Source organism: Pongo abelii, chromosome 1 (assembly GCF_028885655.2).
Source record: "Pongo abelii isolate AG06213 chromosome 1, NHGRI_mPonAbe1-v2.0_pri, whole genome shotgun sequence".
Lineage (NCBI taxonomy): Eukaryota > Metazoa > Chordata > Mammalia > Primates > Hominidae > Pongo > Pongo abelii.
In genome coordinates, this window is record NC_071985.2 from 46,979,799 (window position 1) to 47,005,672 (window position 25,874).

Sequence of the window (25,874 nt, forward strand, 5' to 3'; positions counted from 1 at the left end):
TCCTTTAACATCTATCCTGTCTTGCTGCTTCAGTCCCTGAGGCTGGGTAGGGTGAGGGGCATGAGACTTTCAGCAGACGGACTGGGATTTATCACCTGAGGGTCTCCTGGCTGAGAATGTGAGCTTTTTATTCTGCCAATAGGCTGTGGCCTTCTCCTTTCCCCCCAAGAGGGCTGGACCACGTGACGGCTAGGTGATACTGTCTCTGCAGACCTTACTACAACCAGTGGGGGTCAGAAAGAGAAATGACATTTGCAGTCTAGGAACCCTTTGCATCGGTCATGCTTCTTTGCCTCTGTTTTGTGCCCCAGGACAGGACTGAATTCTTCAACCATGACATCAAGTGTGCTTGTTCTGCTGCTGCTTGGGTTACAAACAGCTGGGTGACATCAGGGGAAAAGAATCTTCCCTCCCTGACCTCTCCCCAAGTCAGTGACCAGGGATTTCCGCTTGGCAGGAAACACAGGGCTGAGCAAAGCCAGAGGCAGGGCTTGCTGGATGGAGAAACCAGACCAGATCCTGGCTGCCTGGGGTCAGACCTGGCCACCCACATACAAACCCTGCCAGCGGGCCTGAACAGCTCCTCTCTGGGCATGGCTCCTTCATTTTGAGTGAGTTTAGATTTAACCTTCAATAACTCCCAAGTAAGTTAACTACATTTGTAGTTTGGAACTACAGAATAGTTTTGGATCTCCTGAATTAAACAGTGACCTCATGAAGACTGACTGACTTATGTATATAGCAGATGACTAAGGGTGATGGCAGGAGACTTCCATGAGCCCAAGGAAATCACCACCTCCCTAGACCTCAACTTTCCCATGTACTAGAGTGTGCTAGTGTTCACTTGGATGGCCTCAACACCCTTGTCACTTAAACCTGGTGTCTTCCAAGAAATAACCATATATACTCTTGGTTACTTGAAGCTTGGAACCTTGGTATCTTCTTACGGTTCTTTTGCACTCCAATCTAGGCTTCTCCTTGGCCTGACTCCATTTAGGAAATTCCTTGATCCTACCAGAGACCCTTCTCAGTGGCCATGACTCACTGTGGCTGTCCCTGGGGAAGGGGCCTCTATGTGGACAGGAGTTGTAGGAGGCTGGTGGGCGAGGCCCTCACCAATGATAAAGAGGATGTAAAATCAGAAGAGGCTGCCCCAGATGTGAGATTCTATAAATCCCATGCTCTGAACTGTGGAGACAGTCACAAAGTTAAAACACAGTTTTATTTACTCATTTATAAATACTGTTGTGTTTGCAGGCATCATATAGATGTGAATATTATTATTCCCAAACTTTCAAACACAATACTCAATACTATATAATAACAACCAGTAAAACAAAACCATTCATCTTAGGGTTGAAAGGCCACTCAAAATTGCATAAAAATACATTCAGTTCACAAAGCAAGTCTGGCTGCTTCTCCCTAAACACTCCCAACCCCACCCCATCCCAGGTGTATTTACAGTGGACTGAAGTTAATCCATACAACTCAGCTAAAAAACAGTTACATCTGGTGTGTTAACCTTGGTGGAAATAGGGTGAAGGATGGAGTAAAGACACAAAATGCTACCACTGAAATGGGAGAGGCATGGAAACCCCAGGGTGATTCTTTTCACCCCTGTTGATCAAGGTCAGGGCAAAGACAAGGAGTAAGGAAAACCATAAAGCCAAAGTCTGAGTGTGAACCACTTAACTGAGCACAGGCTATATCTTCTCCAAGAAGGATGCAAGGGTGAAACATTCCTTCCTTCTGCAGGGAAATCATTGCCCTGGTGTGCCAGCCAGTGGTAGGCACAACCTTTCAAAAGTTCAAGGGATGCTGGCTAGAAAAGGAGGTATTCTGGATTGCTGCATCCTCTCAGAACCCTCCCCTACCCCATAGCCTGCCTCCTGGTGTCTTTTTTCCTCCAAACTCTCTTTACCTAACCTCGCTTCATCAGAAGGCAAGCGGGAATTGGTTCCGGGTTTCAGCAGAGTGGGAGAAAGAACAGGCAAAGGCACAGATATTTAGGCGAGAATGAAGCTATTTCTGGCTCTAGCATGTCCCTTGTTCAGGAACAGTGGGCCCAGGGGACCGGCACTCCGACTCTCAACTCTGGTTTTGGGAGAACATTAGAGGCTCTTAAGAGGCTCCCCACCATCAGTGTGCCTTTCCTGAATCCTTGCTCTTTGAATAGGCTGAGCTGTTGCCACCAGATGCACTGATACACTGATTAGGCTTGTGCTGGGAAGACACTTCTGTTTTAAGCTATAAACAGTCTCAGGATAAAGAGTAAACCAGACATGGCTACTCATGGTCTCCTTGGCCAGGCTATGGAGGAGTCATACGGGCCTACAAGTCAAACCTCATCTCTGAGGGGACATTAGCATAGCCGAGGAGCTTTGAAACTGGAATAGGGGGCAGTGGTGGTTGTTGGTATATCCAACTTCTACAGGAATCTTGGCTGATTCATGGAAAACCATCTCTAAAGCACCCTTGGCTCCAAGTGAGAAAAGCAAGGAATTAAGAATGCAGAGGGAGATGAAAGGGAGAGGAGTGACGTGTATGTTTATTCTGGAAGGACATAAGAGCATCCCGATGTCACCTTAAGGGGCCACCCAAGTAAATCTTTATTGGAAACATCAGGGAAAAATTTGGAGGAGAAATAACAGAAAATATCACTCTGGCAGATTCATGGTCCAAAATAAGCAGATGAATTGGGGAACAGCTCAAATAGGTCCTTTGGGGGATTAGAAGGGAGGGGGAAAAGCAAAAGATATGATTTAATAAATACAATGAGTTTCTGAGTTCTCATTTGTAATCAAGTATATGCCAGACCTCATTTTAAAAGCTCTGGGCTAGCAAATGTGCATGTGAACGCACATAAGCTAGATGCAAGAGTTATCCCCAAATTGCTAAACCTTTTTAGGTAAGGCCAGAACATTCATTAATGGTATTGTCTTTAGACACACCCACCTCTTATTTACAGTTCTCTCGAAGGAGGGCTTCCGGGACACTGGGTTGTAAGCCAAACCTGGGTTCTATGTTTGCCCTCAACCCCAACTCTCAAAGGAGAAGTGAATGCATCTTCTTTTACCATGCAGCTGCTGGCCAAGATTCTGTGTTTTTTCTCAGCCCTCAGAAATCACCTCAGTCCTAGTAGCTGTGACCAACAGTTCCTGGACTACAATGAAGTTGATCTATTTTCCAATCTAATCAGAACACAAAAGATCAATAGCTGTCCCTGATAGGGTCTGCTGCTTCCTGAGCAGTGTCAATACCCATTAAGGAAGCTGATTAAAATCTCTGCTCAGCTGGAGCCTGAGGGATGAAGTCACCAGTGAGACAGAACTCATTTCTGTGTGCCAAAGCTTTGGTTCTGTGAAACACTCTTCCTTCCCGGTACTTGCAGCTTCCACCCTGCTCTATGTCCAAAGCCCCTGGGCCTTCCGCCTATCGCAGCAGACAGCCACCTCCACTTCCAGGGTCTCTGCCCTTTCACTCCAATTACACCAGGTCCTGTAGGAGGCTTGTGAAAGCCAAGTGCTGTTCTATGCAATATGGTTGTGTGGACTCTGGGTTTGTAAACACTTACTGCTTTGGTAGTCTCCTCTTCAGACCTGCTTTGAAGGAAAGACCATCTTGAATGGTATCAGAACCTCCTACTTCTGATAAGTCCAAAATCCAGAGGGGGAACTCAATGGAACTAAAGGTTGAGGTTCTTATCAAGGAAAATTTTCTTGCTGCTGTAAGGCTGAGTTCAAGACAATGAACCAGACGGTGCTAAGCAGAAAAACGATTAGTCTGCTATTTGGGTGTGAAGAGCCAATGTAGATCATATTTTAAGAAAGCTGAGGAAAGGTGGTTGAGGAAACCTATGAAGCAGCAGGTCTATTTCCTATTAAAACAACTTGTCCAAAGGCTGCCTGCAACAAATTGCTTTCTATCCACTTCTCCATGAGCTCCAATTTCCACCTCTGCAGGCTTTAATATTCTTACCAAGCCATCAGGAGGGAAAGCCATTGCAACATCATTCAGTTACCCTCAATATTAAATTCACTTCCCAACAAGGATGAGAAGTCAACCTTGATGTGCTCATGTTAAACAGTTTAAATCCAGAAGAAAACAAAACATTTTGGACTTGGATTTTTGAGGTTAGAAAGAGTTTTTGAAGCAGAAATCCCAATAAATGTGCTGAGCTTCCTAAGAATGAATAAATCACAGAATTTTAAGCCAAAAAGAAAGGGCACATAAAGATTATCCAGTCCAACCTCATTTTACAGACAGGGAGGGTGACCTGCCCAAAGTCACATGACTAAAAGGAGAAGGGGTGGCCTTGGAATACAGATGTTCTGACTTCTAGGGTCTTATCTTTTAATGTTGCCTTTTTGTCCTCAAAGCTGCTTGCTTATTGGGTTGGAAGAACTCACATCTTATGAGGGGTTAGACCCTGCCTTGAAAATCAGTATGGTAGGCTGGGCGTGGTGCCTTACACCTGTAATCCTATCACTTTGGGAGGCCCAGCCAGGTGGATTGCTTGAGACCAGCCTGGGCAACATGGCAAAACCCCATCTCCACAAAAAAATTCAAAAATTAGCTGGGCATGGTGGCACACACCTGCAGTCCTAGCTGCTTGGGAGGCTGAGGTGAGAGGATCCCTTGAGCCTGGGAGGTGGAGGTTGCAGTGAGCTGAGATCACACCACTGCACTCCAGCCTGGGCGACAGAGTATGGTGACTAAGATCTGTAGTAATAACTGGGCCTAGATTTAGGCCAATTACACCACCTCTGATTGATAAGTGTGTGCTTAAAGTGCGGTCAGTGCTGGCATAAACAATGGGGTTTGAGGGCCCCGATGATATCTCTGAGGGAAGGATACCAGGGCTCCTGCAGTGTTACTTCACTGATAAGCTCCAGTGGAACCAGTGGCTCATCTGGTAGAGTAGAATTTCCCTTTTCTTTCTGCTTAAATGCTGAATCCTTTCTGCTTTCTTTTTCCATTTTGCACCTTTGGAGGTGCAAAGCCACCTGGAAGCTGAATAACTGGCAACACTTTTAAATAGTTCTCTCTTCTCCAGGCTGCTTCTGCTCACTCCATGCCCACCTCAAGGGTGCCAACACTCACCAGTGGCCCAGACCGAAACACTGGCCTTTCTCTGAGAGGAGACAGTGTCTGTCTGTGGCTAGGAGAGGCTGCAAAGAGGCCAAAAATCCAGACACCTAACAAAATACATGGCTTTGAGAGTTTCTTCTTCCATCATCTTTGGCTCAATTAAATGCCTCTAGTGGAGAAACAGTCAGTAGTTTACACACACTTTCGTGGGATCCACAGACCACTAACTTGAGTTTTAGCTTCCTTGCTTCCTGAATGGAACCATCTAATAAGCACATGGTTTGGGGAAGGGAAATGGGTAAAATGTTGCAAAAGAGAGATCTGAAATCTCATTAGTGGCCTCAGATAGCAATAAATGAATCTAAGTCTTCTTAAACTTGGGGTGGGAACTAGGACAGAAACCAGGGGAAGCCCAGAAGAGAAGCAAACACATCCTGCAGTTGGAAGACAGGGAGGTTCTAGGGAACATCAAATGAGAATGGCCCACTAGAGAATCTGGTGCACTGAGTAAGCCCAAAGCATGTCTATTCTTCAGACTCTTTAGTGGCAACACCCTGAGATTTGCATAACCCTTTCGCTAGAGATTGGGATGGGGCTGGGGTCATCATACTCTGGAGCTATCTGGAAAAGGATCAGCAGCCCTGGAAAAACAAACTTTAGCCACAGAATCTCTGGAATGGCCAAATCATTACTTCCAAAGGTGTGGCTCGGTTTTTGAAAAATAACAAATTAATGAAAACAGAGTTTTACCAAGAACATTCTCTTTCCCATTCTGATATTTCATGTAAAGACTCTAAGTTAAGTGACAGACCTGAGCCCCATGTTGTTGGCCATGTCTGCAGCTATTTATTCAGCTTGAGCTGCCTGGGGTGCTCATGAGTATCCAAACCAGCAGGTGAGGACTGAGGATTGTGGCCACTGAAGAGGCCAGCGGTAGGTACCTGTCCAAGCAGCACAAGAAAAGGGAGACCTGCTGATGCCAGTATCCAGAGAGAACTGCTGGCTAGTAGAAGGCCTATAACTACCATCTCATGGGGCTTCCAGACAATACAGTTGTGAAGGAATGGTATTTTATCTCTGGAGATAGACCAGAAATCAGTTCATCTAATAAAATTAATTGCATAAGACAAAGTACCTGAAATTACCTAGGATAGTTTACACTTACTTTCATGAGTTCTTGGCTATAGAATCCAGTATTCCTGAGATTGAAAAGCTTGCAAATTTCTTGTCACAAGGAAAACTTTCTGGCAAGAAAAGTCAGCTTTAACATGGAAGGGTCACGTGAAGTGGCAGGGATGCAACACCAATCTAAGAGTTTTGAGAATCTGCCCCCAATACTTTTGAAAGGCACAAACAGATCTGAGGGGACTCTCTGTAACCCCTTTCCCTGGTCTATTGAGTGGAAAAGGGTCAAGATGTATTCCTAATAATCCAATTTTCTTTTCTTGAGAAAGAAGTATCATCTTCCTTCCCCGATATTCAAAATGTTCCAGAATAATCAATTAGTAAACACCTTATGTTGATTTCCTCTCCCAGAATGAAGGATATAAAACTTATTACTTTAATTTAGCATTCCCTGAGAACTGAACTTACAGTACTCCCACGATAATACAAAGTCTCAAGATAGTAGTAGCTTCTCTTGAAAAATGGTTGGAAATGAAAGACAGAATTTTATATACTCTAAAAATGGGGTTTTGTCAGAGGAAACATATCTCCTGTTCTGGAATTGGGATTTATTTTTATTTTTTAGTAGTATTATTATTTTTGAGACGGAGTCTCACTCGGTCGCCCAGGCCGCAGTACAGTGGCGTGATCAAGGCTCACTGCAAGCTCCGCCTCCCGGGTTCACGCCATTCTCCTGCCTCAGCCTCCTGAGTAGCTGGGACTACAGGCACCTGCCACCACACCCGGCTAATTTTTTGTATTTTTAGTAGAGATTGGGTTTCACCATGTTAGCCAGGATGGTCTCGATCTCCTTCCCTTGTGATCTGTCCACCTCGGCCTCCTAAAGTTCTGGGATTACAGGCGTGAGCCACTGCATCCGGCGGAATTGGGATCTTGAATTACAGCTTCTAGTTTAAAGAGCATGTGATGTTTCAGAGGGAGGGCCATGGAGAGCTACACGTCACGTTAGGAAAGGAATTAACAGACAGAGGTAGTATATATTAAGGGAATGAACCACTCTAAACACTGAATATCACTGGCAACCCTAAAATGATGAGGATTTAATGACCTGCACACTCAAGTGAACCAAGGGATAAAACTCCTACAAAAAGAAAATACTCTAAGTATTAATGCTAGGTTATCATCAAGAACTAATGGTTTAATTTTGCACTGGATTTGTATTCTTTCCAGGCCTGGGCATGATATTTTAAAGGCTGGTTTTGTCTAGAGGAGGATGGCCAAGATGTGACAGGTAAGAAAAGCATGCCATATGAGGAATGACTGAAAGGACTAGAGTAACAGCAGCTCAAAATAAGACTGAGGGAGAGACCACCCACTGCACATATCTGAAGCGCTGTTAAAAAGTTGCAGATAGTAGATCTGGACTACAAGGAGAATCCACAGGCAGACTTCAGCTGATATGAGGAAAAACTCTCTCGTTATTAGAGTTGCCCAACTTTTGAGTAATAAATGCATAGCCACCAGAGGCTACCTGACCATGCCCATGGATCAAAGCTGTGGTAGCAGGGGTCCCTGTGACACAATAATAGAAAGCTGGACCTAATGACCTCTGGGCCTTGCCACTCTAAACTTCCATGACTCTCATCAATGGGTTGAAAGTACTTCATTCCATTAAACCTCTATTAAGTGCCATTTCCCCTATTAATTTCTAAGAAAGTAAATCTCTCTGCTAAATCTAACCACTAGAAATAATCAAATTCACCACTATTCTCACAGCCCAGTAGGCTGCTATCTTCCATCTTCTTTGTCACAATGTTGCAAGTGGCCTCAGATACTTGACTTTCACCATATGTCTTTCCAGCCTGCTTCCACTTCCTAGTCCATCTCCCAACAATCTCCCCTCCCCACCTCTCATTCCTCCTTGCACTGACTTCATTTCTCATTAGAAGCAGGTGTCAGAGCGAAGAGAGGAAAACAAGGTCAAGGAAGTGAGGCAGAATGGGGTATTCAGAGCCCAGATTTTCTTATAAAGAAAATCACTTTGAAGGGGGAAGATAAGTGGGAGATGAAAACAATGAGCTGACACTTATGCCATAGTCTAGCTTTCAGGGAGCAGGCAGTGGTGCTGCCACCAAGGCACCAGAGTGATGATTTTCTTGTCTCCAGAATAATGACTTCCCACAATAGCCAAAGACAACTGAGGTCAGGTGCTCTGTCCTAGCTTTTATACCATTGAGTGAGGGGGTGGGGGGAGGGAAAAAAATAAAAGGATAGAAAGGAAAGGAATAAATGAAGCCAGGGACATTTGAGCCTTGGAGAAACGGCTAGGTATGAGGGAGGAATAAGGGTTAAAACTAGTTAGGGAGATTACTGGGTGTTGATAGAAAAAATAAAACTCAGTTCCTGAGAGGTGAAGAAGAATAGAGCGCCTCAATGCAGTCACTGTCACCTTGGGCGCTAACCATTCCAGAGGGCATCTGATGATCAATTCAACATCCTGCTGTATCTCTTGACACCCCAATCAGGATCCTGGAGTGATTACCACAAGACTCACCTATATCAGAGGACACTGGGTTAATGTAAAAAGCTGAAGGATACTGATTAGGGTAGAAGTCTTACATGTTTGGACCAAATCCAATGTGGACAAAGTAGCTGAGCAGCAGGAAGCTGAGGGGTCCACAGCTGAGCCTGGTGTACTCCCCAGAGCATTCTCCAGATGGCTCGAATTATCACAATCATGCTTCAATTAAAACTGTCATAAAACTTGGGATAGGGGTTTGGAAGAACAGGGCATTGAAAGTGCAGAGAAAATGTAGAGTGTATAGAGGTGACTGAAGAGGGTGATAGAAAGAAGTGTCCTTCCACCAAAACATCCATTTTTTTGGTTGGAAGGCAAGGACTGGAAAAGAGGGGTGGGGGCAGCAAATGCTGTCCCTTTCTTTCCTCATAAATCTGGAGCCTAGCCTACTTGGACAGTTTGCTGATGACTCTGATGAGGGCACCATTTTCATCTTTCAGCCTCTGGTTGTCGGATTTCAGTTCTGTTAACACCTGTAGGGTGACAGAGGGAAAGGTGAGTTAGAGCCTGGCAGGATCCTCCTTTGCCCTCCCTGACCAGGCCAGGCCAGCCTGGTGAGCAGGGCCTTTTGAGACAATGTGTGGAATAAACTCTCATGGTCCGTTCTCCCAGGGATGAAATTCCCTTCAATCTTCCTATTTATTGAGTTGGTAATGTTAATCTTTAGGGAGATTATAGCCATTCCATCTTTTGAGCTGGCATATTCAGCAGTAGTATCTTATTTCTTCATAGGCAGACCTCACATTTCACACTGTATGTCCTTTCATTCTATTGAATCAGTAACCACTTTCAATTTCTCCTGCCCTTAAACTCACCCCTAAAGAAATTGGGGAGAGAGCCAAAATGGGCTGGTGAGGACATAGGGAAAGAATTCAGAAAGGGGGTGGTGGTCAACTAGAAGAGTTAAAGGAGGATACTGCTTCACATCTCATCAAAAACAAGAGCAAAGGCCAGAGAGGCAGCACTCGGCTTCCCTGCCATATGCACAAGATGATTTAAGCATCCACCACTTGGTGCCTTCGGTGAATAATCCTCCAAATTCTCGCTAGTCATACTATACGTATCCGCTTGCAACCATTAAAACTCAGAAAACTTACAGTCACAGAGCTGTGAGGCACAGTGAACACTAGGCATGTATTTAATCCTCTCCAAAGCTCCCCACTGACAGTTACCAAAGGATACCCAGAGGCCTTATCAGCAGTTTTAGGGGATGGCATTGTAATTCACAGAAATAGATGCTTGTTGGGCAGGGGAGGGAGTGGAAACTCAATTTTATCAGTTCTGCTATCCTGGAACATTACACATACTGTTGTCTAACTAGTGAAAAAAAGGAAAAATAGCCTCAAGTTCCATCCTGGAAGTTCAAGTCTTTGTTACATGATCAGGCACTTTCGACAAGTACGCTGTGCATCTGAAAAATCCTAATGGGATGTTGATAAGGGTACAGTTTATGTGTGGGTCCCACTGGCAGCAAGAGCGATTTAGGATAGCAGGTAAGTACATCGCCACTATGCAGGCTACAGAAAGCTACATCTGTATCTGTTCAATACAGGTGTCCTTTGACTAGTCATTTAAACCTATAGGACCCCAGGGACAGGTAATGCCCCCAGTAAAGGGTGACCTGTGCTGAGGTGTTACAAGGCCTATTTAGTTCTAGCTCTGACTCTGCTATTAACCACTTAGGAGATCTAACTGTGCCTTAAGGAATATAATGTTTCCTTGATCTCTCAGGGAAGATATAGGTTAAATTATATAAATATATGTGTATGTACACAAATATGAATCACAGATACATACATAATTTGTATCAGGGAAATAAAAGGAAAATTACTGAATATCTATAATGTGGATGGCACTGTGCTAGAGGGTCTCCCTAGTGCCTCATGAGACTATGATACAGTTGTTATCCTGATTTCTACAAATGGGGAAATGAAAAGTGCCATAACTAGTTCAAGGCACCCAGCAAAGCTAATATTGAATCCCAATGTGCCTGACTCCAAAGATCATTCTTTTATTACATGTGGGATGGAAAACAAAACACCAAAAATGTTTGACGCCTAGAAACTGAAATTCCAGCACTGTCTTTGTCACTAGTGATCTATTACTTTAGGCAGATCATTCGCCTTCTCTGCATTTCCATTTTTGTACTTCCGTAAGAACAACAGTCCCTGTCCTACTCTCTCGTATGGTAGGGACTCTGCAAGGCTCACAGGAGGTAACAGATGTGGAAGTGTGTTGACATACATAATGAGCTTTGTGATACTGAGTGTTCCTACAATCACTGTGAGTTTTCTCCTGATTGTGGGAGGGCAGGCAAATATCTGCAAACTTTATTAAGAAGACTTTAATCCAGAAAATATAAAAATAAAGTTGCAGTCCTTTGACCCTGGTCTCCTACCTCTGATTTAATCAAAGCAGCTCTGGCTGCCGTCTCCTTCGTTCCTCTATCCCTGTAGCCTTGCCTACCAGACTGAACGCTTGGAAACTCATTTCAATGAGATTTTTAGAAAAAACCCAGGGTAGCCTCATGTTTCTGTGTTCAATCTGCTCTTTAATGCCCCATCCTGGGGCTGCAGCTTGGGTATAAGTGAGACTGTGAAAGCCACATTTCCATAATAGGATTCCACAGGTAGGAAGAAGCTATATATGGCAATGGATTACATTTCACTGCTTAGCAGCTCATCAAATCAGAACTGAGCTGCCTTAAAAAATGTATAAACAACTTGTAGAGTCTTGTAGAGTTTTAGTGATTTATTTCCACATTAAGAAGTCAATTCCTTGAAAAAAAAATTTGGACAAGGCAGTTCTGCAGCTGCAACATGCTAAAATTGACATCTAAAGGGAGTGGCAAAAAGTGTTAAGAGGTGGAATGTAGAAATCAAGGGTGGGGGGAAAGCCCCACAAAGTTCAATCTCAGAAGAGAGAGGGGGAAATGAACAGTGTTATCTGATATCCACTTGAAGTTAAAGAATGGTTAAATAAGAACATATGTGAAAGTACGATATAAGTATGAAGTTTAGCAAAGCTTTATCATTTTAACTCTCTGGATCTTAGTTTCTTAATTTTTAAGTTCCCAGCTTACCACAATTTGGTGTTAAAAAGATACCCTGGGCAAATAAAATTAAGTACACATTTCTCAACTATTACTTCTTACAGTCTTTGAGGAATGTGTTAAAGAGGAAGGGGCTACAGGGGTCCTAAAGCTTCAGAGACCTAGAGCAAGGCTAGCTGTAGGTTGAGAGGGACTCAGGATGAGTCTTGCATGAGCTGTCTTGCTTTTAACTACAAGGAAAGTGGGAAGGGAGTCCCCTCTGGTATTTTGTTGGTAAGTGGTTTGCTCTGCATGCTGAGATAAGATGATTTTTCCAGGGAACTATTAAAAAAAAAAAAAGGTAGAGTAAAATCTCTCGACTGCACTGCCAGTTTGGCTTAGTTATCTCATCCTTCCTTCTGGCAAGAATCGGCAAGCTTTTTCTGTAAAATGCCAGACAATAAGTATCTTAGGGTTTGCAGGTCAAACAGTCTCTGTTGCTACTCCTCAGCTCTGCTGTTGTAGCACCAAAGCACCCATAGACATAACAATAATAGGTAAACAAATGAGTTTGGTTCAGTTCCAATAAAACTTTTATTTTGGACATTGAAATTTGAATTCCATATAATGTTCGTGTTCGTATGTTGTAAAATATTATTCTTCTTTTGATTTCTTTTTTGACTATTTGTATGGCTTACGGGCCATACTGGTGGGTCACAGTTTGCTAACCCTTGCTATGGTCATGTACCAGGCAATGGCTTTCTTTACAGCAGCAAAATCTTTTGGTAGGTAAATGGCTCTTTAGAAGTTAGGCTTTGACAAGCAAGTCACAGTGCTGAGAAAGCAGAATGCTGCCCTTCCTCCCTCAGCTGCAATGCTGGGGGCACAGTGTAGTTGCTCAATAGATCCTTCTTGCATTGTTTGGGCCACATGCTTAACAAATGGTGAAAACTGTGCCAAATATGCACACAGCTTATATTACAGTGGTGAAAAGTTTGCACTCTGGAACCTGACATATTTGGTTTGAATTTTGGTTCTACCACTTACTCTCAGAGTGACCTTGGGCAAGTTATTTAATCTGTGACTCAGTTTTTTTTTTCATTTTTACAATAATTGTTTTGGGGAATACATGAGAAAAACTATATAAAGCATTCAGCACAGGCCTTAATAAATGACAACTGTTAAGGTTATTAACACTGAAAGCATGAGATCTAGTTTTGCCCCATATCCTATACTATCTTGCAACAAAGAGATACTAAAAATAACTGGGACATCTTTTGGGGGGGTCCCTAGTTTAGCCTAAGTAAAAATTTCCAGGAATCTTGAGGCTAACTTTAAAGCATGGAGTCTGGACCTAACAGTGGCTGCTTACAGCCAGGCCATGGTAGAACTTGCCTTTCAATTTTCTTTCTGCCTATGATAGCATCTACAACAGGATATTAGCTCAGCCCTATGATAATTCGGGTGATTCAGTTCTAGTGGATATTAGTTGCCAGCTACTAACCCTGAAGGCAAAAGCAAATAGGCTGAAAGAAAGAACAGGCTGTGGTCAGGACTAATTAGATTGTTACTGACAATTAAAAATTCATCTCAGAGGAGTGGTGACCCCATCATACCATCTTGAGATGGAAAAACCAGTTGTCTGTGAGCTTCTCTTTCAGATCCATAGCCAGGGAAAGGATCCAGTTTGCCAAGCACATTTTTGGTTCTCAGTTGAAAATAAATCCTTGCTCTCTGCTCCACTGCCTGCCATCTCCTTTGCAAAGCTGGCCTCATTAGAGAGGGCCTGGCTCCATGAGGGTCTCATTTATATAGGCTGTGTTCTGCCTCACAGCCCACACACTAAGGACAGGGAGGGGCACATCCCTAGGGCCCAAAGATTTGTGATGGGAATGAGAGATATGCCTCCTAAGGAGGGAGAAGAAAGCAAAGACTACCGCAGAAGGAGGCAAAGAATGCTTATCCAATTATGCTTGAATAGTGGGATGGAGAGTGTTTTTGCTAGTAGTGGAGCTGGACAGGAACAGTTCCAACCTTGAGTTTTAGTCCTCTCCATCGGTAATGTTGTCAGCTGTGAGGACTGTCTGGTATACAAAGGGCTGCGGTTCTTAACCATGGTTGTACAAGGAATCAATAGGAGAGGTTTGAAAAAATACTGATGCCTGGGTCTCAACCCAGACCATTGATTATTTGGGGATGGACCCAGACATCCCTATATGTATATGTTAAAAGCTATGTATATGTTTAAAATATACCCACAGGTATATGTTAAAAGCTCCTAGATGTTTCTTGCAGCCAAGATTGAGAGCCCCTGCCCTTGGTTACCCAAGGCCCAACCCCAATTGCTCCAGGGGAGTGGGTTGGACTTGGGTTGCTATTGGCTAAGAAAGATCAATTTCCATTTGGCAATGACCCCGTCAATGAAATATGTATATGTGCATGTACACAGGTATATGCACATACACGTGTATACCTATGTGTAGCTGAGTGAACAAATTCATACTCAGCCTCCAGCGGAAGAGAAGGTAATGTGGTGACCTTACCAAATGAATATATTGGTAGCCCAGTTGAGGTCTCTCTCACTGCCTCCCTTGACCTAGGCTGGTATGTCCCATTCTATGATCTCAGTCCTGGCTGCTTCCATCTGCAGATAACCAAGCTTTACAGGAACCTGCATATGGAGGCTCGGATGGAGGGGATGAGCACAGAGCTTCTGGGACTAATAAGAAGACTGAACCTGCCTGGAGTAGTGGAGGAGGGAAGTGAGTTGGAGAGTAGGGGCAAGAACTAGAGCTCCTGGGTGTCCGAGGACTCGATGGACTCCGAGAGTCTGGCCACCACTCGGGTCAGGGCCCTGTTCTCAGCCTGCAGTTGCTCGTTCATCTGCTTCAAGGTTTGAATCTGTTTTAGCTGGTGGAGGTTCTGTAGAGATTGAGACATGAAAAGGACAGACAGACAAGACAGAGAGAGACAAGACAGACCAGAGGAGAGAAAAGTAGGACAAAGAAATCACGTGACTTTTTGTTTTTGTTTTTAGTTTGCATGCAAGAAAGGAAATGAGAAAGGCAGGAGTCATGGAGCAAATGGGTGGCAGGTGGACGGATGATGGAGAAAAGCAACAGGGAAGGAGAGCTGTGTCTGATTCTTGGCTAAGATCTAAATATGCCATATGAATATAACTGCCAGGCTCTCAAAAGACACATATGGATTGCTTTTGAGAATGAAAGTCCAGCAAGTGGTCTGGAGCCTTCTGAACCAAATTAACATGGTTGAGGCATAACTTCAGGGACCCTTCATCATGACTGAGATTAGAGCTGAGGACTTGGTATGTTCTTAAATCTAGCTGCTGCCCCTTTCTCTCTCCCTTCCTCTAATCTTCCCCTCATACTCAGCTCTCTTCTTTCACTTTATTTGTTTATTTATCTGAGATAGGGTCCAACTCTGTCACCTTGGCTGGAGTGCAGTGGCACAAAACTGAAACATCTGTCTCCCAGGCTCAAGCCATCTTCCCACCTCAGCCTCCTAAAGTAGCTGGGACTACAGGCATACACCACCATACCTGGCTAATTTTTATATTTTTTGTAGAGACAGGATTTCACCATGTAGCCCAAGCTGGTCTCAAATTCCTGAGGTCAAGCAATCCTCCTGCCTTAGCCTCCCAAAGTGCTGGGATTACAGGTGTGGGCCATTGCATTTGGCCTCATTTGTTTTTAAAAAATAAAACAAGGAAAATAAAAGAGAGGCCTATTACTTAAGCTTTTTTTTTTTTTTTTTTTTTTTAGGGGGCATGTACTGTTTAGAAGGTTAAAGTGACACATACCAAAATAAGAAAGAACTGTCAGCTCTCTGGATCGTCCTCTAACCTGCTTTGTAGGAAGCTTCATTAACCCTGATAGCTTTCCTCTGCAGTCCAGAGAGATTGTTTCAGGATCCAAAAACTGCTAACCTGTCTCTGACCTGCTATAAGATTATATGCATCACTAAATTCACAGCTAACCATGCTTTCTTTGTCTCAGTTCAAGCAGTTTGGGAGCTGCTTAAAGGTGTTCATAAACAGACTCATACTCTGGAAATTATAGCTGTGTAAAAAAGCTGGAGAAACCATAAAAGCCCAATGATAATGAAACTAGCTGGACCAATGTGCTAGTCCAGCCCTTTCTGTCTGTCAGTGTTGCAAGCGGAACAGAATAACCAGCCCACAGACATTCTTCCTGATACCCCATATTCCATAAGACATTTAAAGACTTTAATAAATGGAATTATATCAAAGGCCGGCCGACTCTGCTACTGTCCTTCCTAAGTAGTCATCTTCACTGCCCCAAAACTGAGACCATCAACTCTTTGGGAGGAGAATAATGATTTTTTTGTGCAAATGGGGTTTCAGAGATGAGGATGGACAATCCTGTGGGTTATAATGACTACAAAAAGGTGGCCAGGTATCAGAGAAAAGTCTCTCATATCTATAAGATGAAAAGGATAGAAATGAAAGATTAGTGGAGTTATAGTTGTTTGGGAGTGAAGAAGCAAGAAAATGAAAGGTAGCATGAAGGGGAAAAACAGTGAAAAGGAAAAACAAGCAGAGACAAACTGCTGAATCTCTTTTCCCAAAGAGAAAGAATGACCACCTTGGAATAAAGGTAGGCTAGCCAAACTGTCTCATGTAGCCATTGGAGGGTGAGGACTGGGCAATCTTCTTTGCCCACTGTAAGCATCTTGGCCATGGGGAGGATAGAGGAGGGAGATCACGGTACAGCATATGGAAAAGATTAAAGCAATGGGCAGGGACCAAATTTAAAAACCAATGGAAAGTCCCTGGCTCTCACTCTTCTTTGGTGTTGACACTGGACCAAAGCTTTCAACATAATCATTATCAAATAATTGTCATTGTATGAAGTGGTACTTACCTCCCAGGGAATAACATTAAAGACATGAATGATGAAAGTGACTCAATCTAACAACTGAGTATAAGCAGATCAAGGTGAAAGAATTTGGAAGTTATCAGCATGAAGGAGAGAGGCAGGAAACAATCTGGTGGAATGTTCTATAGGAAGCAGTATTGAAAACAAGGCAAGGCGAGGAGGAGAGGAGAAGGGGCAGGGCCCAGCGCAGGACGGGCAAGGGCAGGGCTAAGGAGCAGGGTCAGCTAGTAATCTTTCCAAAGAAAAATAAAAATTCCAGGACCAATCTAAAAAGGAATTGGTTGCTGGGTCCCTCTCATGCAAGGACCTAGGAAAGGAAGGGGAGAAGTTCTGACAAGGAGGCTGATGCTGAATGGAGGATGCAGTAGAGAAGTAATCACATCTGATGTGGGCCAAGACCAGGTGCAGGCCTGGCACAGCTCACACTGACATGCACACGTGTCAGAAGTTGGCATATAATCCTACTCCAATCCAGGATCGGGTAGAGTTTCTCTTGAGGAGAATTCATAAATACTTACCTTTCCAATAAAAGTCCAGAAAGGCACAACATATCTCATAACCACAGAGCCACATATACATCTGGGTAAGCCCATCTCATGGTTCCCCCATTTCACCTGGCCTTTGTACTTTATTTGGTAGAGTTAGAAAAATAGGACTGAAGTTACTTTCTTTCCTTGAGTAACCTACTGTATTTTTAAGGGTTCACTGGAGATCAGCCCCCTCTACTCTACTGTTCCCTACTGATTGCTCCAAGGTTTGAGCATCTGTACAAAATGAATATGCAACAAGCATGACCAACTGGCCCCAAGCTCTACTGGATCCCAGTTCGGCCAGACAGTCACCTGTACCTTTGGCTGCCTAGTACAGAGAGATTTTGGCTATTAATCACTCTAGCAATGTTGGTCACCATAAACCATAGTCTGAATGAAGAGCTTGAGAGCTAAACAAGTGTTTTCTTAGACTCTTTTAGGGCCAGTCATACAAATTTTATCGTATTTATATATTTGCGTCTTTGAAGTTTTTGTCTTCAAGTAGGTACAGACAGAAAAATAAAACTGGTGAGAATGCAGAGGCACAGATGCTTCTCCCCTAGTCCTCTAGGGGGTGCTGGACGATCTGCAAATCTGGCATTGGGCTTTGATTTGAGCAAATAGTGTTCAGGGGCTTTAGAGTTTACAGGCATTTCTTCTTCATTTGGCTTTGTAATGGATAATGGAGAATAATGGACACCTGACTGAATCTGAATGTTTTAACTAAAAAAAAAATCAGTCTTGGCCAGGCGCGGTGGCTCACACCTGTAATCACAGCACTTTGGGAGGCTGAGGTGGGTGGATCCCCTGAGCTAAGGAGTTCGAGACCACCTGGTGCAACATGGTGAAACCCTGTCTCTACTAAAAATACAAAAAAATTAACTGGGTGTGGTGGCGCACACTTCTAGTCCCAGCTCCTTGGGAGGCTGAGGCAGGAGAATCGCTTGAGCGATTGAATCTGCCTAGAGGCAAAAGTTGCAGTAAGCCGACATTGTGCCACTGCACTCAGGCTTGGGCTACAGAGTGAGGCTCCATCTCAAAAAAAAAAAAAAAAAAAAAAAATCAGCCTCAAAACAGCTTACCTATTGGTTTGAGGACTAAACATTCATGATCTGGCTCCACTTGATAATTTACAATTGATTTTAGAGTTGCTGGCAAATGGCTTATGGCTGGGGAGAGCAAACACTTTCATATCTTATAATCTCTTGAGGAAAGGAAAGAACTCACGATCTAGTTTAGGAAATCATAGACTGATAGCATAAAGAGACAGAGAAAAAATGTAAGCCTATCTCAACCTACAGAATTGAGGGTAACTAGAACTACTGAAGGGGCTTCCATAATTCCCGATTTAGAATTGGAATAAAAATAACAAAGGGCCTCAATTTCTCTAATTTGACCACTTTCTGGGTTTTTGTGTGTGGGCCTGCTTTGACGTGACACAGAGCCCCATGACTGGTGAGTGGAGGCTGTCTTTGGGCTCCCAGGTACTTCTTGAAAGGTTCCAGCTTTTGCCTCAATTACATGCTCTAGATCAGCATTTAGGACATTTCTTAATAAGCAACACTGTCAGCTGCCTAACAGCAGAGTACAGATGGTATAACTCAGGAGGTCTCAAAAATGGAGGAGCCTCCATGCAACAAGGAGCTGTGGATATGCACTCATCAAGAAACAGCTCAGCTGGGTGTGGCGGCATGTGCCTGTAGTCCCAGCTACTCGGGAGGATGAGATGGGAGGATCGTTTGAGCCCAGGAGTTCAAGTCCAGGGCAACATAGCGAGACTCCATCTCTTAAAAATTAAAAAAGAACTGGTTATCTCTAATAACTCACTGCTCTAAGCGGGAGAGAATACTTCTGTGTGGTAATAAGGTGCGTTTGAAAAAAATCACAAGATGGAGAAGTTTAGGTGCTAGGGCATACTGTTCTACCATCTCAGGAGAATCAATTATTTATTATTTCTAATTCTTGCTGCTTTGAATCAACTTGGAAGATTTAAAATGTTTGAGATATAAACAGGTATTGCTTAAAATTCTATGTGAATGTTACAGTTACAGCCTTGGGATAGTGGTAGGAAACGCAGGGGCAAGGCTCAGCATTTCTCCTTCATTCTGGAATTATAGAGTAACAGGATTGATTATGAGCACCAGATCTGGTGTAAACTATAACCTCAACAGGTCTTAAAAAGTTTTTTTTCAATAAATAACCAATCTATTTAGGCCACTGGAACAATAAATATCTCTCCCAAATTGCATATTAGGGATGCTTGCTCATAGAAAGACATTTGGGGATCTGCCTAATACTATCCCAGTGCTTCGGCTTCCCAGTTGAATAAACCTGTCTCACCAAATGAATGCTTGGCATCATGTATCTGGTAAAATAAGATGCCTGAAGAAAGAAAAAAGCTGAGTAGGTGCTAAGTGATTATGGGCATGTGTCATCATGCATTGCAGGAATCAGATGTTTCAAAATCATCTCCAGGTGGCTACCCTGACCAGCTCTATATTCCCTGCAGCTCTGTATCCATCTTCCCCCTTTCACCCTCCTCCCCTCCCCCTGCCCCACTGCCTCCCATGGCAGCAAATTGACTGCTTTGGGTAGATTTCCAGTTCTTAGCACTCAAAACTTCCCAGGATGGCAGTTGTCCATTAAAGTGGCTAATGGAGGTGATGGTCACTGCAGGTCATGGTGAGGAGAGAAAGGAAAGTAGTGAGCTGTGAAGTGTATCTGGTGGCATGAGCTTATTCTAGTGGGAGAGTGCCAAGCATCCCTGAATATTTCAGAGGAAACGTACTGGGGCAGGAAATCAATATGTGAATACATTTTTATTTTTCTGCAGAATGATTCAATCTGTGTTCTTCCCAGCAAAGGGATGGGTTGGGAGGGGCACCAGGGAAGAAAGCTTATGGCCATGCTCAGGCTTCCCCAGGCACCTAACGGGAGGCTCCCAGAGCTGGAAAACCTGTTCTCACCTTCTCATTTACTCTCTAGAGGGCAAAGATACTGCTTGAAAAGCCTTAAAAGTTAAACTCAAGTTTGTTTCAAGCCTGCCAAGACCTCTCCTTAAACCAAAGGCAGTATTTTTTCCTAGAATGCCTTTAAGGTGGCCTCAATGGATGTTGTGTGAGCTGAGAGAGCCTAGGAAATGGCTGAGGAGAGATGCTCACTTTTTTACACATCATTTCTTCTTGCAGGTATTGAGTTTGTAGTGAAATCTGGAGGGGGTAGGCCTATGCTCAAATATCCAGTCTTGGCAGGCATTCAGAGAACAGGCATACAAAGAGAAAGAAAATCTCTTCATACCTTCATTTCTTCCTCCATTTCTGACATTTTGCGCTCCAAGGCTCGCCTCTCCTGTTTCGGAACAATGAGACTGTTGAACATTATTGAATTCAGAAGGGAGTAAAAATGCTGCCTCCCAGCTGCTGTGTGATCAGCAGATTCACGGTCAAAGGTTTGTCTACTGACTCAGGCAAACCTTACTCAGGAGATCTGAGCACTATCTGATCCTGCCACCTGTAAGATGGAGCTACCTCACTTATAAAAATCACATTATCTAAATCTCCTATCATAAAATCAGTAGATATACGGAGAAGCAACTTGCTAATATGCAAACAGACGAGGACATTCAGTTACTCTGTGCAGATGAGGACATTCAGTTACTCTGTGAATTTCTATGAAGATTTCATAGAATTTCAAATGTCTGCAAGTGACTTGGGCCCTTGCTCTCTATTATCAAAAAGACATCATTATCTTCAGTAATGCTCTCCCTAAATTCCTAGGAAACTGCTTCTCTCATGATGAGGAGCAGATGGTGAGCCAGGAAGTAGACACCATTGTCTAAGAAACAGCATCTCTCCCCCTAGTTTCTTCCTTTCCCCTGTGGTTGCTTCTCTCCCACTCCATTTCTCTTTCCCAGCAACTGACTCTTAGTTTAGCCTAAACCCAATGAGGAGTTTTTGATCAGATGGGATACCAAGGAAGTTTGGTTACAGGCCAAAGGAATAAAATGTAAAACTTAGCTGCTTTCCAAATTAAACAGACAACAACAGGACAGATGAGAACATATTATATCTCTAGGGCCAAATCAAAGCTAGGGTCCATCAATAAATCTAATTGAATTTTCCCAATCCAAGAATGTAAAATCCCAGAATAATATTCTGAGTACAGTTGGGAGGAGATCAGCAATTGAACCAGAAATCCTCCCCTCAGTTAAAATGAGTGAAAGACTGTGTTGGCTCATGTTTCAAGTCGTAAGACCTAAATGGCAGAGGGTCCCACCGAAAGCTTCCTTTCTGTTCAAGGTGATGAAAACGGTAAAGAGACCTTGGACGTTTGTGTGTGTGTGTGTGTGTGTGTGTGTGTGACCTGTGTGTGTGTGTGTGTGTGTGTGTATGTGTGTGTGTGTATGCAATGATTTATAGTAAACCAAAATGTTATGGGTTGTGTGTGTATGCAGTTCTGCCCACAGTCAGAACAATGTATGAGATGACCTTCCAAGGACCCTTCCCACCCTAAGACTAAATATGTGGAAAGTACTGACCATCTGAGGAAATCAAAAGGACTAGCAATCAAATTACTGCCTAGAGTCAGACAAAAAGAATTTATCATCAAGCTGGGAATGGAATGTGGCAGAACTCCCTCCTTCTTAAGATGGAGTTTTTCCATTGGCATGAACAACAAAGTGGGAGAGAGTCAGAAAGAAGAGATGAAACGGGGTGGAGGGGGAAACAGACATGCGCATACCCGTTTCTCCATCTCCAGCACTGATGATCGGTCAGAGGTCTTTTCTTGTTTCTGCTGGTGCAAATGGAAGGAAAACAGTTGTTATTTAAGTTGTCTCAGGGCCAGTAGAACGCCCAGTCTAGTTCAGCTTCACTACTGGACATCTAGAAATAAACAGTAAAACTTTGGACTTCCCCTATAGCAGGGATCCCCAGCAAACAGGTTCTGATAGATCTCTAAGCCTACCATTATCACCTCTCTGAAGTTTGCAGGATTCCCTCTGGGGAGGGGAAGGCAGTAGTAGCATTCCCTGAAATTACAAAGACATTACTTACAACACACGATCTCTCTCTCCCTCTCTCTCTCTATAGGTCTTCAATGCTAATTACAATTTTACATCTCACCATTCTTCTCCTCTCTTCATTCTATGAGTAATATCACAACCCAGAGGAAATAACAACAACAAAAAAGGCTTTTCTTTAAAAGGCTGGCAACTCCTGAGCGAGAATGTCTAACGCCAATGGCACTTGTCTAAATAATCCCCTTTCCCCTATTCTTTCTGTTTTGGGAATTGATACCATTTTTCTTTTAGAGCAGCAGTTTTCATATGTGGGTGAGCTTCCAGGGGTTCTCAGGAGTCCATTCATGGCATCTGCCCTGCTTTGAACAGAGGTAGTCCACTTTCATCTGTCTTATATATTGGGCTTCCAGATAAGGTAATTTTATTTGAATAAAAGATTTAGAATGTTTATTTTAGATCATCTTTGATTTAAATTTTGCAGAGGGGCTGAAAAGACTTAGCTTCATGGCAAAAAAACAGAATAACCTCAGATAATGACCCTTCCTTAAAAGGGGAATAAAAAACCCTTAAGTCCCTTTTGGCCTTAGGGTCATAGAACTCAGCAGAATTTCTTACATTCAGTAGACATTTAATAACTGCTGGGTGATTATTTTTATTTTGCTTAGTGTCATGCAGAGACAACATTTAAATAAATATAGAAATTATGCTGGTCTTCTTGCAGCAGTTTCTTTTTTTTAAAAAAAAATTAAGGAATGGCCAGAACTAACAATAAAACTCAGAATTCTGGCTCCTGTCCTGGGCTTTCACCTTCTGTTTGGAAGGGCATGGCTGTCTGCCTTTATGCTGCATCTACTATGAAGCAGAAGGAAAAGAAAAAAATGCAAAAATAGATCCTACAGCTTGTTCATATCCTCATAAGTCTTTCTTTCCTAAGCCTGAGGAGCTGTAGAAGTTGTGATGATTTCATGATTTTCAAGGTTTATATACACAAAGAACTAGTTTTTTGTTTGTTCTGTTTTTAATTTTGACTCCCTTAGAGTTGGGGTGGATCTTTTATGTAAAAATATTGTGTATGTTCATGTGGTAACTGTCTCCATACAAATGTGTGAGGCTGAGAAGCCCTCCCTCCACTGTCCTGCCAAACAACTCCATTTTTGGTAAATGGCAGAGACTTGGTTTGTAGCAGCACCATTTCTTATGAATTTCAATAACTTGTATTTGGCAAAAGTAAGTATATTTTGACACACCCAGCAAAGCAGTTGGCCAGAGAGTAAATGCTTTTCCCCAGCAACTGGAAAGGCTGATTTTATTTTCAATGCCCTCTGTGCAAGTCAATGTCAGCAGCTTGTTAGACTGCTCACTGTTCTAAGGCATGGGCTGGTGGAAATGCTGAGAATCCCTAAAGGTCAAGACATATGCTGTCAGAAGCTTCCGCTGAGAAGAGTGGGGAGCAGGTGAAACTGCTCTTCCTGTGGTTCCTCACATGACTGCTCTTTAATTTTCTGTAAAACCATCCTAGTAATAACTGACGAGAACCAGCATAAGATCTCTATTTATAAACCACTGCCAATATGTGGCGCCATTCAGAATAAAAATTAGCCCCAGATTTCTTCTGAGGGTCTACTGTGAATGAGACTTTTTTTTTTTTTTTTTTTTTTTTTGCCTGGCTCAATAATGTTGGAGTGAGAAGAGACCTTAAGATTTATTCAGTCCACCCCGCTGCCTTATGGCAGGGCTATAGCTATGTGTGTATTTTTCTCTTTTGGATTTAGAAACCTACTTTTCTTATTCCACAAAATCACTTTAAGCCTAGTTATTATCTATCTGTGTTGCAGTAAGTCTCAGAAATTTCCAGTAGAGCCATGTTGGGCTACTATAATCAGGAAAAAGGGGGTGGCTCTTCTAAACTGACAGGCAGTTCACATTTTACACCTGGGTAAGCCCTTCTCCAGAAAGGGAGTGTCCTGGCTGTCTTGCTGGAGTCCTACGCAGCTCTGTGGGGCTGTCTTCCAAGTGTTGGCACCCTCCTGCTCATCCAATTCCAGAGGGGTTACAATAGGATGTTTAGAGGGTAGTCAACACCCTTGCCCTCCAAACTCCATGTATTTGGTACCGTACAACCCTAGCATTTTAGTCTTTGCTTTTGGATAGCCAGTCATATTGCCAGAATGACTAGCCACCTCTGGTTTTCATTTCAAGCCTTCCTGGTAAAGAATCATTTTTACTTCAGTTCAGCTTTCGAAATTCTAAGTCCCCAGGCATTCTAGGAGGGAAATAACTCAATAGGTTTCCTGATAACTCAGCAATAACCTAAAGCAGTGCTTGCCTTAGCTTTCAGCTGCAGAGTTTCTTTCACTGGTGATGAGGTTATTACCTCCAGCATCCTCTAAAGCATCATCTAATTAAATCAAACCTGGCAGTGACAGGAAATAGTTTATCAGTCTTTCTGCCACTAATATTCCTTATTTGTAGGCTGAAAAAGAGTGGTGGCTTGGGGAGATAACATATGCTACACAATCTTTACTTTGGGACTTAATCCTATGTTGTGGCACCACCTTTGCCCTTGATTTGTTATATGGCCTAAGCAAACCACTTACTTCTCTAGGCTTAATTTGTTACCTCTCTGCCCTAGGTTTAATAGTGTCTTGCTTGGCCGGGCGCGGTGGCTCACGCCTGTAATCCCAGCACTTTGGGAGGCTGAGGTGGGCGGATCACGAGGTCAGGAGATCGAGACCATCCTGGCTAACATGGTGAAACCCCACCTCTACTAAAAATACAAAAAATTAGCCGGGCATGGTGGCGGGCGCCTGTAGTCCCAGCAACTCGGGAGGCTGAGGCAGGAGAATGGCGTGAACCCGCGAGGCGGAGCTTGCAGTGAGTGAGCTGAGATTGTGCCACTGCACTTCAGCCTGGGTGACAGAGCAGGACTCCATCTCAAAAAAAAAAAAAAAAAAAAAAAAATAGTGTCTTGCTTATCTCTCTCCAAGAGGTGAAGTGTAGATAAACTGAACTGAAACATAATGAACAGGACAAGAGGAACTGTCTAGGACTAAGCTTTGTAGTGCTGGTTTATGCTTTTCTAGTAATAAATAAATAGATGATGATCCATAGTATTAATTATTAGCTTTCAGACCATCAGGAATTGTTCACTGAATTATCAGTTTTCCATTTTAAGTTAAACACTGATTGAAACCTAAAATAAATTAGAATCTAAGAAGCTTCTATCTCATTGCCCCAAGAAGGCCCGATCTTGACTCTATCTTACTTCCTGTCCCTTAGATCCCTAGTCTAGTTTGCTTCCTTACATCAACCCTTGGTTCCCATCTTTTTCTTCTTCTTCCCTCTTACCTGGGCCACCTTCTCAAGCTTGGACTTTATATCTGCTAGCTCTAGCTGGGCTTCCTGAAGTTTTGTTTTCAGTTTTTGGTTTTCAGTCAGAGCACTCTCATAGAGCTAGAGGAGGGGGAAAAAGAGGATCAGCATTCACATTAGAACTCACACCATTTCATCACATGAGAATGCCTAGGGCTCTGTGCCCCAAGCCACCACTATATGGTAGAGAGAGAAAATGAAGGAAGTG

The 25,874-nt window shown here is 43.2% G+C and overlaps 2 protein-coding genes across 12 annotated transcripts in view; one reads left to right on the plus strand and one right to left on the minus strand.

Annotated features, from left to right (window-relative positions):
* The window catches only part of SYT2 (synaptotagmin 2), a 527,556-nt gene that overhangs the window by 120,778 nt on the left and 380,904 nt on the right, over window positions 1-25,874 (plus strand). The gene's annotated exons all lie outside the window — the stretch shown is intronic.
* PPP1R12B (protein phosphatase 1 regulatory subunit 12B) overlaps window positions 1,204-25,874 on the minus strand; it is a 237,618-nt gene continuing 212,947 nt past the window's right edge. For 8 of the 11 annotated variants that reach the window (XM_024247091.2, XM_054523004.1, XM_054523047.1 and 5 more), the window contains 4 exons: window positions 25,643-25,747; window positions 22,015-22,068; window positions 20,572-20,622; window positions 1,204-9,267 (listed from right to left, as the gene is read on the minus strand). In XM_024247091.2, the coding sequence (XP_024102859.1) occupies window positions 9,181-9,267; window positions 20,572-20,622; window positions 22,015-22,068; window positions 25,643-25,747 (297 nt within the window). In that variant the 3' untranslated portion in view covers window positions 1,204-9,180. Of the gene's footprint in view, window positions 9,268-14,526; window positions 14,748-20,571; window positions 20,623-22,014; window positions 22,069-22,239; window positions 22,304-25,642; window positions 25,748-25,874 lie in introns of those variants that run through there. The other 3 variants (XR_008510683.2, XM_054523001.1, XM_024247136.3) reach the window with 3 other exon arrangements.